This window comes from Arvicanthis niloticus, chromosome 3 (genome assembly GCF_011762505.2).
Source record: "Arvicanthis niloticus isolate mArvNil1 chromosome 3, mArvNil1.pat.X, whole genome shotgun sequence".
Taxonomy (NCBI): Eukaryota; Metazoa; Chordata; class Mammalia; order Rodentia; family Muridae; genus Arvicanthis; species Arvicanthis niloticus.
Genome location: NC_047660.1, coordinates 70,736,529 through 70,751,898, shown reverse-complemented (window position 1 = coordinate 70,751,898; position 15,370 = coordinate 70,736,529). Strand labels below are relative to the sequence as shown.

The 15,370-nt window shown below is 48.6% G+C and overlaps 1 protein-coding gene and 1 long non-coding RNA gene across 3 annotated transcripts in view; one reads left to right on the top strand and one right to left on the bottom strand.

Annotated features, from left to right (window-relative positions):
* Window positions 1-675: 675 nt before the first annotated feature.
* On the bottom strand, window positions 676-4,791 carry LOC143441740 (uncharacterized). Its single transcript, XR_013109391.1, has 2 exons — window positions 4,650-4,791; window positions 676-4,455 (listed from the first exon to the last, which is right to left on the bottom strand). It is a non-coding gene; the product is annotated as an uncharacterized LOC143441740 (long non-coding RNA).
* Window positions 4,782-15,370, top strand: part of Samd4a (sterile alpha motif domain containing 4A) — a 215,418-nt gene continuing 204,829 nt past the window's right edge. For both annotated transcript variants that reach the window (XM_034497028.2, XM_034497027.2), the window contains exon 1: window positions 4,782-4,977. In XM_034497028.2, coding sequence (XP_034352919.1) covers window positions 4,782-4,977 — 196 coding nt within the window. The remainder of the gene's footprint in view (window positions 4,978-15,370) is intronic.

The window sequence follows — 15,370 nt, the reverse complement described above, 5'->3', positions numbered from 1 at the left end:
TAGGATGGCGTCCTCCATGAACACTGCCAGCGCACTTAAGGACATCTTCTAACTTGGGGTGGCACGTGTGAGCTCATGCAGCATTTTGTTTTCATTTTTAAGCTTAGTGTAGAAAAGAGAGAAGCAAGACAATAATCCTCAGAAAAAACACCGTGTTAGGGGAAAAATCACACTTTAGGGTAATATCACACATTTTCATGTGCCATATATACATATATAATGAATACTGGATATTTATATTTTCTTAATATATTAAATGATTACATACTTTGAGGGATGTAGATTTTACTTATATATTTCTCCATATGATAAATACTCCTATGTCATATAAGCTTCCACATTGGAAGAAGAAGGGCTTTAGCGTTCCTTCTTGAGGACACAGCACAGAGTAAGTATTCCATACATATTTACTGAATGGTTGAGTGAAAAGTGACCATATACCTTTATGCAGAGATTTGCAAATGTTTCCTAATTCACAAAATAAACAGCTCTAATGCTTCTATATGTCTATGTCATGTGTGTACCCCTCTCACCTCATTGTGTGTCTTATATTTTTCTCAACCTATTTTTAAAGATGGAGTCTTTCTCTGATTCTGCAGCACATTGTCTTGGCCAGGCGGGCTACCAGGAAGGCCTCTGTAACCAGTCGTGGGCACTGCGGAGTCAAACTGTCTCTCAAGCTTACAAAAGGTGCTTTATTTACTGGGCTGTCTGGTAATTTATCTTACTTCTTCTAGAAGTTTCATCGAAATGACATACACATAGGCTTTTCGGGAATACCTGTAATAAAACAATGCTTAGAAACCCTCTTCTGTCATTGTAAATGCGAAACTGACCTCTTTGGAATCAATAATCTTTCAAACGTTTGAAATTTTAGTGGTTGTCCAGGGATATTATTTGCTAAGCAAACACTAAGAGAAGCAAAACATGCAAAATCATGCTGAACAGCAAGACTTTAAAGATGATCTAAGTATGACACTGGTTCCTAGGTCAAAGGCTACCGTCAGAACGACGCTTCTCCCGTAGATGGCGCTATTTTCTTTCGTCGCCGTGTTTGCAACTTTTTTTACACGCGTCTGCCCGGACCCCCTGCTTTACTAGCTGCTTTACTGTTTTAAGTAGCAGAAGACAGTAATTACGTTATTGGTGTATTTTTGGTTTTCTTTAACGATGACAACAATCTATTGGGGGACGTCTAAAAACCTTGGCTGAGTTAGAACCGCGTGGTTCCATCTCTCACAGACTTCCCCATTTCCTGGCAGAAGTATTACCAAGGAGTAGCTGACATGCTGGGGGTGGGAGGTGGGACAAACTCTATAAAGCTGTCCTGCTTCTATAATAATGAAATAAATCAGAAGTCAAACACTGATTCTGGGGTTAGTGCTTCCTAAATAGAGCAAACTATTCATCAAACTATGCAGATACCTCCCCTAGGTGGTTAATAATGAACATTTAAAAATTCACACACTACTGGAAACATTGGCAAAATATTGTGCCGCCCCACAAGCCCTTTCAGTATCCTAAAAGATGGGAGGTGTTGTCACACTGACACGACCTACACGCGGTAGAAACGAAATCCAAGGAGTTGGGTACAAAAGGATTGGAAATCCAGATGCAAGTGTGGGAGCTGAAAGACTGAGGAAAATAAGGCCTTGGATACTTTACCTTAAAAACTGTGCTAGCTAGAGCAAGGCGGGCAGGCCTACGATTGCTTTTCCAACTCTCCTTTATAAATGCTCCCCAAGTCTCTGGAAAACAAATTCGAAGGCTCAGCGTTTCCTCTGAAAACAGGCCGGATTTTGGCTGAGTCCCTTTGTGAACGCTCACATTAGAAGGTGCGGAGATGTTTAGGTTTTAGGGTATTTTTAACCAACCCTTTTTTGGGCAATTGACTCGTGCATGCATTTTGTAGCAGGCGACCTAGAGCTTCTAACTACAAATCCCGGCCCAGCCCCTGGCCCCGCCCTCTGCAGGCACAGGTGAAAGCTACGTCCCCCAAACTCCGCGATGCTGACAGGTGGTCTTGCCACGCCTCCCGTCGCCCAGGGCGCCTGGGGCCACAGCTCCAGGCCACAAGCCATAGCCGCGCGCCAAGCATAGCTTGAGATCAGGCTCCCGAAGTCCTCCTCCTCCACCCCGGAGAGCGAGGCCCGAGGCGGGTACCAGGGTTCGCAAAGCAAAGGGCATCGGCTCCCGACTTGGGCCGAGGGTGGTCGACCGGGCACTGCTTGCTTCTCCTGGACAAGGGCCTCGTGGAGCCCCGCGGCCAGGCACGTCCAGCCCTGCGCTGTGCCCTTCGTTGCCCTCTGCCACTTCACGAGTCCCAGACCCCAGGAACCCGTCCAAGCCCCCAGAGACAGTGACTTCGGGTGTTTACGGTCTACACCAGTCAGCCACCCACGGGTCCCAGGCCAAAGGGTCACTGGACTTGGCGAGCCACATTTCCAAGGGCGAGCAGCGGGTGGCAGCATCGTTCCCACTCCGGTCCAATTCGTTGGGATTTACTCCTGTCCCAGCTCGGGCGTCTCCGGTGCTGTGGCCGTTGTAGTACACGCGGGTGGCAGCCGGAGGAATTCGCCCCGACCCCTCCCCTTCCCCAAACTTCTGAGTTTCACTACGCAGATCCTCCAATCTGTGCTGTTCCGCTCCTCCCACTTGGCTCCCTCCTCCTCTATGGTCTGAGTTTAGGAATCCGTCCCTCCCCCCAACCCGCCGCCCGCCGGGCCCGGGGATCCTCCCCCCGACTCCCCCGCGTGCCGCCGCCGCCGCCCGGGTTCCTCTCCCCCCGCTCGGGCGCTCCCTGCCAAGCCCATGATGTAATGGTGTATGTTAATCAGTAGCATGTGGGGAGCTCCGGGCGGCTCAGTCCTTCGCGAGCCGACACTGGAGGCAGCAGCGGCGGCAGCGATAGCGCCCCGAACCCGCAGCGCTGCCCTCTCCGCGCGCCGCCAGCCCCGACGGCATGGCCCGCGGCCCGCGCTCCGAGCGCCCCCAACCCCGCTGATTACTGCTACGGCCCCGGACCCGCGCGCAGGGCCCCGAGCCGCAGGGATGAGCTACGCGGAGGTGAGCGTCCCTTCTGCTGCCCTGGGCGAGGCACCCAGCGGCCCCTCCGACCCTTTCCCGGGGGCTTCGCTCTTCTACCCAGAAGTTCTGGGTGGCAGATGCTAGAAGCGAGCGGGCCCCCAGAGGGCCGGGCGGTAATTCTCTCCTCGCCCCGCCACGAGAGCTGGGATGGGACCACAGAGCCCCTAAACCTAACTTTTCTTCTTTGAGGTCCTTGGGGGGCGTGTGCCGAAGGGAGGAATCTGCATTTCCCTCGGGGACCGCCCTGCCTCCTAGGAAAGCCTAGCTACGAGCTCCCGCGGTCCCCGCGAAAGGCATGCGCCCCCAACCGCATCGCCTTGGGCCTGGGACCGGAGGGCGAGGGCACTCCTGCCCGCAGGCGGCGGTAGGGACCGGGGGCAGTGTGCCTAAATCACACACGCACGCGCGCGCGCGCACACACACACACACACACACACACACACACACATCTGATCGCCGTGGGCTAAGCAGGCCTAGGGAATCCTCCCGGGTGGGCTGGCGCGGCGCTGGGGAGTGAGGGCTCCGACTGAGCCGCTCCGAGCTTTGGGTAGGGAGAGTTTATTTTTGTCTCGAGCTGTAGCTGCGGCTGCTCACGGCCTAAATCCAGAGGGGAGCCTGGCGGCGGAGATGCTGGCTGTTGCTGTAGATGGAGCTGCAGCCGTACGGTTGCTTCTTCGGGAGGAGGAGGAGGAGGGAGGAGGGAGGGAAGGAAGGAATAGGAGGAGGAGGTAGGAGGAGGGAGGAAGGAGGAGGAGGAGGGAGGAGGAGGAGGAGGAGGAGGAGGAGGAGGAGGAGGAGGAGGAGGAGGAGGAGGAGGAGGAGGAGGAGGAGGAGGAGGAGGCTGGAACCCTGGTTGCCTCTGTCACTGCCTCTGCTTTGCATTAGCCCCCACCCCACCCCCGCGCCCCTTCGCAGCCGCATTGCAAGTTTTCCGCGCGGGGAGGATCTGTTGCTGGTGCTGGCGTTCACAGACACAGCCCCAGAGGCCACTCCGGGTGGGGCGTGCAGGGAGCACTTGCGGGTCACAGCCGCAGCAACAGGAAGCCGCGGGGTCTCCTCCCGCACCTGGGAAGGAAGCTGTGCAATAGCTCAGCTCGCGCATCCGAGTGTGGAGGGGCCGGCTGGAATTTAGGGGACTTCCCTTCGTGGGACACCCCCCCTCCCAAGCCTCGGCTTCCACACCCCCCCTACCGAGCTCCCTCTCACGCCCGGATCCCCCTAGACGCTCTGGTCGGCGTGCCGAGGTCTCACTGCAGCTCTTTCTGTCCTTTCAGTAGTGATTGCCGCTTGGGAATGCGGGTGTGAAGGGTCCGAGCTGCCGCCCAGCAGAGAGGAGACCCCAGGACGCCGGAAATCACCATCCCGAAGCTACCAGAAAAAGGGAAAGAGCTATCTTCATTCAGTTTTGTGCCTTGTGAGGGATTTACATTTTTGATCGCATTTTTTTTTTTTTAATATCTCCGTGCTACTGTCTGTCATCGTCTCTGGAGAATCAACCAGAACCACCGGAACGTAACTGAACCGGTAGAGAGAGGAGAGCGAGGCAGGAGGAGAGTCAGTACCTGCAGCGCCTGGGCACCGGAGACCTTGGAACCGGAACGTGTCTCGGGAGGCCGCGGGGCTGCGGCTCCGCCAAACTTTAGGGCGGGCAGGAGTGCCGAGGGGCTTCGTAGACGGAGGGCGGCCCCCTAACCATGATGTTTCGCGACCAGGTCGGGGTGCTGGCGGGCTGGTTTAAGGGCTGGAATGAGTGCGAGCAGACTGTTGCGCTGCTGTCGCTACTCAAGCGCGTGAGCCAGACCCAGGCCCGCTTCCTTCAGCTCTGCCTGGAGCACTCGCTGGCCGACTGCGCCGAGCTGCACGTCCTGGAAGGAGAGGCCAACAGCCCGGGTAAGTGCGCGGCCGTGGATCCCGCGGCTCCCCGGGAATCCAGTCTCCCCGCCTCCCGCCCGGGCTCCGCCCCCCGGCCTCCACTCCGCGGGGACCTGGTCCTCACTGGCCCCGGGGCTCTGAGCATCTGCCTGGGACCCTGTTCCTCTTCACTTCCCCTGTCCACTTTGGGGCTTTGACCATTGTGAGCTCCTTAGTCCATTCTGTGTGGTAGCTACGGTAGCATGAATGATTGATTTTTCTCTCCTGCGCTTTCCTTGGAAATAAGTAAGTCAGGTCACGTAGAGTCTGGATTTTCTGCCACCCCCCCCCCCCCCCCGCTTCTTTCGGGTAACGTGGCTTGCTGGCTTTCAGCAATACACCAGGAAGCTCGGGACTGCCCCTTCAGTCGCCGAGCTCAGACAGGCTGTAAGAATACCTGAAAATGCAATTTTATTATTCATTCTCCTTCAACCCCCCACGGATAGCACTGTTTCAGAGGTTTGTCTTCCGAATAATACGTAGGTGACGCTATAGGCTGTCAAAATGACATTTGCAGCATGGCTGTGATGTGGCTACACTTACTGGTCATGACGTTATCCGCATTGATAAGAGATCTTGTGGGAAGACCAGGCATGGATTGGGCTCCACAGCTTGTGGCTTTTGTTAGGAAACTTTAAGGAACAGAACAGAATTGTTTATTAGCAACCTTTTAGTATTTACAGTGAAAGCAACCACTACAGAAAGTAAATATAGTCAGGACGTTTCCAGGGGCTTGACAACTGCCATTATGGGTGGTGACCGACTCAAATTGTAACTCCAGTAAGGGGAGGCTGGAGATTGGGGGGGCGGAGGGGGGACGACGTGGGAGAACCTGGCGATTTGTTGCGGAGGTGGCAGGAAATTCTTTGGTTCTTGCTGCTGCAGAAGGGTGAACAGAGCCCCCAGTGTTTATGCAGAGTAAAGAAGGCAGGGTCCTCTTCCAGCTGTTCCATGTTAGCTGTGAGTCTGCAAGACTCCCGAGGGCTGGGTTGCCATTTGTTGACAAGGTCCAGTCCAGGACAGTGGGAACTGGAGGCTGCTGGAGTGGGTGAACCTTCAGGACAGCAGAGAAGAGCCTGTGGCTTCCTCATTCCTCCGGCCTGATACAGCCGCTTATGATGCGGACACACTAGAATGGGATGTTTCCTTATATAGACTCCTAGGGTGGAAGTGGAACTAGAAATCCTGAAGGCTTTTTCCTGACTGCGTCCCAAGGATCCTGAACTGCCAAGTATGGAGGGTCATTCTGAGGGGACGCCACTGAGCCCCAGCCTGGCAACCTAGCCCAGCTACTCAGAAAGGCTCGGTGGCTGACCCCCTTGCTGAAGCTTGAGTGCCACATTTATAAATAGCTGAAGGCCAGCCTCCTTCCTCTGGGTGTAGAACCATGACTGGAGTAACTGATGATCTGCTTGCCTTGCTTCTGTCCTTAATGTCAAAGCTTAGCTTTTCACCTGCTTAAACTGGCTTCCTTGGATTTGACCAACAGGATTATGTAAACTTTTCCTTTTGTAGAATGTAGAGGCTCTAAGTAGTCATTCATGCCCAATGCTTGACTTCAGGAAACCCAGGGACTGGTTAAACTAACAATAATTTGTTTTTACGTTACTCAGATGTTGGTCCGACACATCTTCCCTTTGAATAGTGGAGAGGATTCCCCCCCCCCCCCATATAGTAGCTATCAAGTCAGTAAGCAAATCAATTAAATGTATGATATAGAAATAAGTAGCTGCATTTAGGCATCTTATAATGTAACAAACAAAAATAGTTAAAATCATGTCTGCTGTTGAGGCACATTTCATAACTTTTCTCTTTTAAACTTAAAAATATTTATGTAAAGTACCTGCCAGTGTGTGCTGCTAAATGATATAGAGATATTAAATATGAAACCATTGCATGTGATGACAGGAACCATTTTCCAGCCTATGGGTTAATCTTTCAACCTAAATATTTAGCCTGCCTAGAAATCTTTCGCCCTTGTTTTGTTGTGTGGAGGAGCTGTTGAGGGGGGTGAGTGACGGTTTCCAGAGGATGGAGGTAGAAAGTATCCAGATGTGTCAAAGCAAACCTGTTGCTTTTCTCTGCCTTTAGCCAAGGACCAGGAAGGTGGGTAAAAGAATTTGGTTAGCAGCCGTAGAAGATGGTATAAAATATGTAGAAAACTTTGGCTTTCTCACAACACAACACATCATTTTTTCTAGATACAGGTTTTTTTTTTTTTTTTTTTTTTTTTTTTTTTTTTTTTTTTTTTTTAATTTATAATGCAGGACCTCTTTTAGCCCAGCCTGGTCTCAAACTTGCTGTGTTAGAGACCTTGAACTTCTAATCTTCCTAAGGGCTAGGACTAGAGGTGTGTGCCATCACATTGGCTTAGGTGGTGCCGGGGATTGAACTCAGGGCCTTGTGTATGTGAGGCAAGCACTCTGGCAAACTGAGTTACACCCCCAGGTGCATACATCCCTTAAACATTTTTAACACTAATCTACACTGTCACATATTTAGAAAAGTGTGCAAAGCTGCTACAGCCATCAGTGAGAAGTGACTCCAAATACCATAACATCTAGGAAAAACAGAACAACTATATCTCTAGAATCAGATCAAAAGCCCTGAAGCCTTGGGACTACTAAGGTAGGCACCCTTAACCAACTCTATGGTTCTCCCTGCATAATCACATAAACCAGTGATTGCTGTCTACTGGCGACAGCAGCTAAATACCAATAAGTACCTTTAAAAAAACATTCTTCAAGAAGACAAGAAAATGTTCAGTGTGCGTGAGGAATGTTTACACCCGAGGTAATTAACCTCCAAACTGTTCTGGTGTGCTTCTACGATTCAGCTAGCTAGGTTGTGCAGAATGACTCATTCATTGAGTGGCTCAGATTTCCCAAATCCTAGTTGTCCCCTGTTGTTTATTTTGTAACCAACAATTAAAATATACACACATTTCTCTTAGTGCTTGGAGGTTTTAAAACTGTCCATAAGACTCAAATTTGTATCTGAGGCTTTGTTCTATTCACATAAAAAACATTCCTGTGCACTGACTTTAAATAGGCTGCATGTTGAATGTGGTTCTTTGGAGATCTGTGTGTATGCTTCAACGCTTGCTTTTCATCTTCTCAGCCTCATTAAGAAGTGATTCACTGGTTTAGTCTGTACCTCAGGTTCATGGGCGCCAGAGATCCAAAGGAAGTAGTTGACTCAGTTTCTACTGTGGCCTTGCTGTGGAATCTCCCCAAAGGTCTATGTGCTAAAGGCTTGAATTCTAGCTTCAAAATGCTGCAAGGCACTGGAACCTCTAAGAGGAGTCTAGTGGGAGCCTTCAGAGAGAGGATAGTGGGGCCTGCCCCTCCTTCTTCTTGGCTTTCTGCTCTTTGCTTTGCCATGATGTACTATCATGGGCTCAAGTCAACAAGACCAATTAACTGTGGACTGAAACCTCCAACTCTGTGAGCCCAAACAACCCTTTCTGTTTGTAACTTGATCACTGTTGGTATTGTTTGCTGCAGTTACAGAAAGCTGACTAACACGTCGTCGTTCCCGTATATTTGTGTGACTGTTTTGACTTTTCACTCCAGACTTCGTCAAAGATGGCAGCCATGTCCCCTCTCTAAGTATCAGCTTGTTTCCAGAACCCTCATGACCTTAGGGCCCAACGTGAACTAGTCCACATTCACATGGAGACTTTGCTCATCTTCATTGGTAGGGTCGGTTTCTGGGACTATCAGGTACTTTGATACTTTGATACTAACATAACGGCAAAAGTGAAATTCCACAACATCACTCAAAATTTTGCAAAAAAAAAAAAGATTGTGCAGCATTGCTCATGACTCTTTGTCATGTGTGCTTGCATTATGTCTGTTGGTAAAAAGCATGTGATAAATCAAGACCTACAAGCTAACCCATAAAGACTTTTACCACAAACTGCACATATTCTGAGGGGACACATTATGGGTGCTTGCAGTAAGTTAATGTCTAAAAGAAAGATTATTGCTTACCTATAATTAACAACGGAGACTTGGCTGTCTGAAGTGGCAGTGCCTGAGATGAGACTGGCTGGAGGTTGGAGGGCACTGGTGTACCTGCTCTCATTGGTCGGTGAAGATGCTGTTCTGTGGGTTGTCTGACTTTGGGTTCCCATAGTTTGGGTGTGCTGTTTTGTATCCCTACTTGACTTCTTACATCTAAAATGGAGTAAAAGGAGAACAGCAGAGGAGGTTTTCTTGATAATATCATATTATTTATAGTTTTTCTGTTCACTTATTCATTCAACAAACATTTTACGACTGCCTGCCGTTTCTCTGGCCCAGTGTTATGCAGTGGGGATACAGAGATAACCCACTGTGTTCCAGTGCCTGGCACATGATAGACATTTTCAGTGTTAAGTGAATAACTAGTTCACTGAATGTGCTGGAGCATAGATATGGTCATAAAACATACAAGAGAGGCATGCTGGGGGTAGCCTTATATATAAGCAACAAGTGGCTCCTGCACAGGTGGAGAGGACTTCACTGAGCTAGACCTGTGCTGAGCTGGATCTTGAATAGTAAATATGGCTGCTTCTGCATGAAAACAATTACAATGAGGAGGTAAAGCAGCACTTCCACAGCAGAGAGGACAGCGTGTGTACAGCTGTTCTGGTAAAGTAGGGGACAGTGGGCGTGAGTGGCTGAGCTAGAAGACATGCAAGTTAAAAACAGAAATGGTGTGTGTGTCTGGCATGGCCAACCAAGGAACTGAGAACTTCTGCTGCAGAGGTGACTGAGAGCCCTGGTGGACTCATGTGCAGGGTCATGCTGGGAAGGAAGAGTGAAGGAAGAAGATGGGTGATAGGAGGGAAGTGTGTGGTACGAGTAGCATAGACAGTATGATGTGTTTGATGTGTGTCCATGTCTTGTGTGGGTGTGTGGTATGTATGTGTGAGCATGCATGGCTTGTGGGGGTGTGTGAGTACTGTGATATGTGGATTTGTATGTGGAATGTACAGGGTAGCATGTGAGTGGTATGTATATATAGCATGTGGTATATGATATGTGATATTTTGGGGTATGGTATATGTGGTATCATGCTGTGGCTGATGTATTTCGTGTGTGGCATATTGATAGAATGGTGTGTATGTGTATATGTGATATACATGGCTGGTCTGTGGTATATGTATGGTGTATATATGATGTATGTGATGTGTGTATTATGTATGGTGTGGGGTGTAAATGGTGTGTATGTAAGTTTGTATGTATGGCACGGGTAGTATAATGTGTGTGGTGGATATATGTTACATTGTGTGAGTTCTATGATGTGTGGTTGTATGAGTAGCATGTAGGAATGTGGACATATATATGTGTGTATATATATATATATATACATATATACACACACACACACACACTAGGTGTGAGTAGTGAGTTTGAAGGTATGATGAAGTATGGAGAGTGTGAGCTGTATGTAGGATGTATGGATGGTATGTGGGTGTTGGCATTGTGCTATGTGGCTATATATATGTGGTATAGGTACCAGGTGTGTACAAGGTGTGGGTATGATAGTGTGGGATGTGAGCATGTGTGTGGTCAGGTCGTGCTTGCCTTTCTCTGTTGCTAGGCTTGTGGGGAGAAGATGACTTGGGATACATGCCCCTCCCCCAGGAGACAGAAGTGAGTAAGATAGGTAGCTTGATTCTGGCTGTTTCCTTTAATGCCATTGTCTCCAGCAGTATGGGTGCCGTCAGCACCAGTGTGAAGGGAAGAAAGAAGGACTGAGCTAGAAAGAGAAGAAAGGTATTGTCCCTAAGCTTGCTCATCTATACCCACAGGCAGGCGGAAGTCATAGAGGATTCCTGGAGTGCAGATTTGAGATCTGTCAGACAGGACGACTAAGTCAATTTCCGAGCTTCAGTTTTCTCATGATGCTGGTGATAAACCTCATTGTTCATTGTCTAGAAGTTCCTGGTTAATGATCCAGTGAAGCTCTGTTTTATCCTTCAGGTTTGAACTTGTCTTTCACTATAGGGAACTGGCACAGTACTGCTTTCCTCAATGAAGACCTTTGCATTTAAAAATCATCCAGGATGTATTGGAGCCAACTGGAAAAGATGTCACTACCATGAACCACCTTCTGTGTTTTAGCTTGGTTAGTCTAAAAATCGCAACCCCAACTTAATTTTTTCAAGTAAATGATCAATTTTTTCCTTTAGTTGGTGAATGTGAAAAGGACTCATTAGGTTGAGTGAACGTGCAGACGGAGCTTCTATATAATATGCCGTGCAGGTAGGATATTGTCATTATCTTTGGGTTGGTTTGGAACAGGCTATGGCTCACACCCTGGGCTATGAATGACTTGGATTTGGTTGTTTACTGTGGGTGATCACTGGCGTCAGCTACTAGAATATGCTAGAATCCACCTCATCAAAGCAAATCCAGGGCAGACTCCACAGCAGTCAAGATGGCTTGTTTATTCCTCCATAAACAAGAGAGGGCAAACTGAAGCTGAGAAGTACCTGCAAGTTCCCACAGTCCTGCAGAGGTGATGTGCTGAGGAGAAAGGGCAGTGCTGGAGAAGAGGAGGCAGAAGGTAGTCAGTCATCTGCCAGGTGCCCATGTCACTTCATTTCCCCGCAAAATGGGGAGCTCAGAACTTTATGTCTCTTAATAGAATCACTTCTTGAGTTTTTAGCCTGGTCCTGCCCTTTCATCCCTCCTAAAGATTTCTCCTGAGGCCTGGCTAAACCCATTCTCCACTTATAGATTAAGATGCCGAATCAGGCGTCTCTTCTGAGCTATTTTTTGCTTCTCTGGAAGCTGCCCGAGGTAGGATTCTCCCAAAGAAAGCAGGACTTTCAGAACTAGAACTAGTGCGCTCTCTTAGTATGCTGGTCCAGAGTCGGGTTCTGTCCTGAAGCCTGCAGCCCCAGAGCCAATGTGGAACGCCCAGAAACTGGCTTGCTCTCGGACTTCTTAGAGCTCAGAAGCCAGTCCATGGATTTTGTTCCCACTCCAAATATCAACATATAATACAGTTTTAGTATTTTAGTTTGCTGGGTAAAGCCCAAATGATTCTGTGGCTTTTCCTGTACACTAGATATTACCATTTGGATGGTACCAAGACATGAACACACAGTAATAAACTGTGGGGCCAGGGTTCATCAGGACATGCAAACTCCCCAACTACTCAAGAGCTGGGTCCTTTGCCAAGAAGTGGAGCCCTGGTAGTAATTTATCTCAAGGAGCTTCCACTCAACTTGTGGATGGAAAACAAACACAAATGTAATAGTTACACTATACACAGCTGCTCTGTGTTGTGATTCTAGTGACAGAACCAGACCGAACTTGACCGAAGGGGCAAGAGCTGGGCGGTTTGCATAGTGTAAGAAGATGGATGGATGATGGCGGCCTGAGTGTAGCGTTTGGAAGATGTGCCTTAATGCCCATGAGACACCGGCCTCTTTCAGTATGTGTGATGTCAAGTTCACTAGGGAACTCACACATGGGAAGGGAGACCCCAAGTATGTGCCACGTGAGGGGCAGGCGTCACAGCCATTAATGGATGAGCATATTAGAGAGGGAGGTGGGAGTCAGATCCTGAGTGGGCTCTGGGTCAAAGACATTTACATGTAGGAAAACAAAACATCTGATCCTCTAGTACTTCTCAGCCTCTCCGAAGGTCCATGTAAGTCTGACATGTTAATGAATCCCTTGGTTCCTCACAGTGCAATGCTTTGCAGGGAACACTGTTGAGAAGCTCATGTGAAGCTCTGGCTCCTCAAACATGGATCGGTAAAGACGAAGTGGTGTAAGCTCGGCTTTCCCCAAGTTTCATGCACGGACAAATTCACTCTGGGGCTTGACACAGACGTTCTGATTAAGGATGTCACGGTGAGGCCAGACCCCTGTTTGTTCTGAGCTCCCCCTGGCAGTGTTGGTGCTGGGGGTCTGTGGCTCTGACTTTGAGCAGAGGGAACGCAGTATTAGCGAGGTGACATAATGCTGAGGTGCTGGTTTGATGCAGTCACGTTCAAGCTTTGGGCGTGTCTCACAAGATTTTAGTTTGCACACATAAACTTACACAGAAGTTTATGGGAAATGGATGCCCCTATGCTAATGAATGTTTGAATGGATGTTAATGGTGGCTTTCCCAGGCTGCTAGATGGGACACTGGTTGGCAGTAATGAGCGGCTGGTCTGGGATTGGGATTAGACTCTCTCCTAAACCCAGTACTCATTCCAGAGTCTCCACTTCTGCCCAGTGTCATTCGGCCACTCTAGTCTTCAGTCACGCTTGTGCTATAAACAGACCACATGGCTTTGTGTTAATTAGGTGGGGGTCATCTTTCTTTTGACAACTTGAACTTGCTGTGTAGGAGGAAGGTGATTTACTGAATCTTTTAGGATAGCTTCACCAGCAGAATGAAGGAAGTCCTTTCCTTTGGTGACAGCCATCTTTGGGAGGTAAGGGTGGAAGAGAAAAGACAGGATGTGCTGTGGTCAGTTGTACCTAGAAATCCACACTCAGCTGGCTCTCCAGGTCTTGAAAAATCCCCATGGGTTGTTTTGCTCCAAGAGTACAGTATACCTACCAGTGATGTCGATGGCTCTCATACAATGGAGCTGCTGGCCTAAAGTCTGTTCCAAGCGCTGTTTAGACACACAGGCACAGAGCCAGGACTGCTTTCATCTTTGCACTGTGATCACCCATTATGCCACCAAACTTTTTATATATGGTTCTCAGCCATCATTCACTGCCTGATTCTTGGACACAGACTGAAGTGAGCCTGCCTCTGAGGCAGGGCAATTCCCAAGCACCCTGATGATCCTTTCCAGGAGCCTTTTTCTTTCTTTCTTTCTTTCTTTCTTTCTTTCTTTCTTTCTTTCTTTCTTTCTTTCTTTCTTTCTTTCTTTCTTTTCCATAATCCCGATAAGATGTATCAGGAACGGTTTCTGGGTCAATACAACCACTCATGGTTTCAAAGATATTTATGTGTAAGAAAAGATGTATGACTCCCTGCCCCACCCCAATATCATCAGGGGCATAGAAAATTAGGCTCCTGAAAAGATACTGTTTTTCACATTTTAATTTTTTCCTCGTGCTGGCAGACTGCAAGGGTGAGCTGGAAAGAACAAGAATGTGAATTGTGAATTCCAGAGGCCGGATTGGGGAAACCTCTTCCCACTTCCTCAGCTTTCTCTCACAACAGCACAGACACTGGAATTCTGAAATGGCATATCCTGATCTGTCAGTAGACTCGGTTACATGTGTGCAGCAAAAATGCATGAGTAGCAATGCCAAGCACTGTATGCATTCCTGTCTGCGCATGGGCACCGGGGGTCACTGCAGCAGTCAGGACTGTGACTACAAAGATGCTGTTGGGGTACTCTTGCATTTTTGAGGAATTGGAGGAACAGAGGCAGTTATCAAAGCCACCAGGTTAGGTGATTGTTTCAGTTTGAAAAGGACACAGGAGGAGAAGTTGGGCTAGACATTTCGTGCCTGTAATCTTAGCACCCAGGAGGCTGAAGCAGGAAGAATGGAGATTTAAAGCTAGCCTGGGCTACCTGGTCATATTCTGTCTCCAAAAGAACAACAGGAGGAGGAGGAGGAGGAGGAGGAGGAGGAGGAGGAAGAGGAGGAAGAGAAGGAAGAGGAGGAAGAGGAGGAAGAGGAGGGAGGTTGTGTGCATTGTGGGAATTGTTAAGGTGCAGGTTTCCTTGTACAGAAGGGCACTCAAACCATGATCTGTGCAGCTAGAGAGATGGCTCCGGTCATAAAGTGGTTTTTGTACAAGCATGGGGACTCAGGTTTTATCCAAAGCACGTGCCTGGAGTCCCAGACTGGAAGGAGGAAATAGATGGATAAGGGGTTGGGGCGGGGGTCCCTGGCTTCCCAGGCTAGTTCAAAAGGCAAGCTCCAGGTTTAATAAGAGAACCTGACCCCCTCCTATGTATCTCCCAAAATGCAGAGAGTGATAGAGGAAGATAGCAATACATAATGTTGACCTTTGGCCTCTGCATGTGCACTTGTGTGTGCAACACATGCATATAACACACATGCACACACATGCACATAACACACACACACACACACACACACACACACACACACACACACACACAGTGATTTGCAAGCATTGGGTGGAGAAATGGGAACAGCCTGAGTTTTCTAAGAATGAGAAGGATGTTCCATGCAGGGTTCATGTCATTTTGCTTTCCATTGTAAATTGGTGGGACAGAGGAGAGGAGAGCACATTCTCTGAGAGGCTGCTGTGTTGGGGCAGCCACAGAAATTCTGCTGGGTGTCTCTTATTTAAGTTTTAACATAGCTTTGACAAAGCCTCTATTTCTTGACATGTCAAATAAAGAGTCTGGGGTTGGGTGATGAGTCTGGTGTGT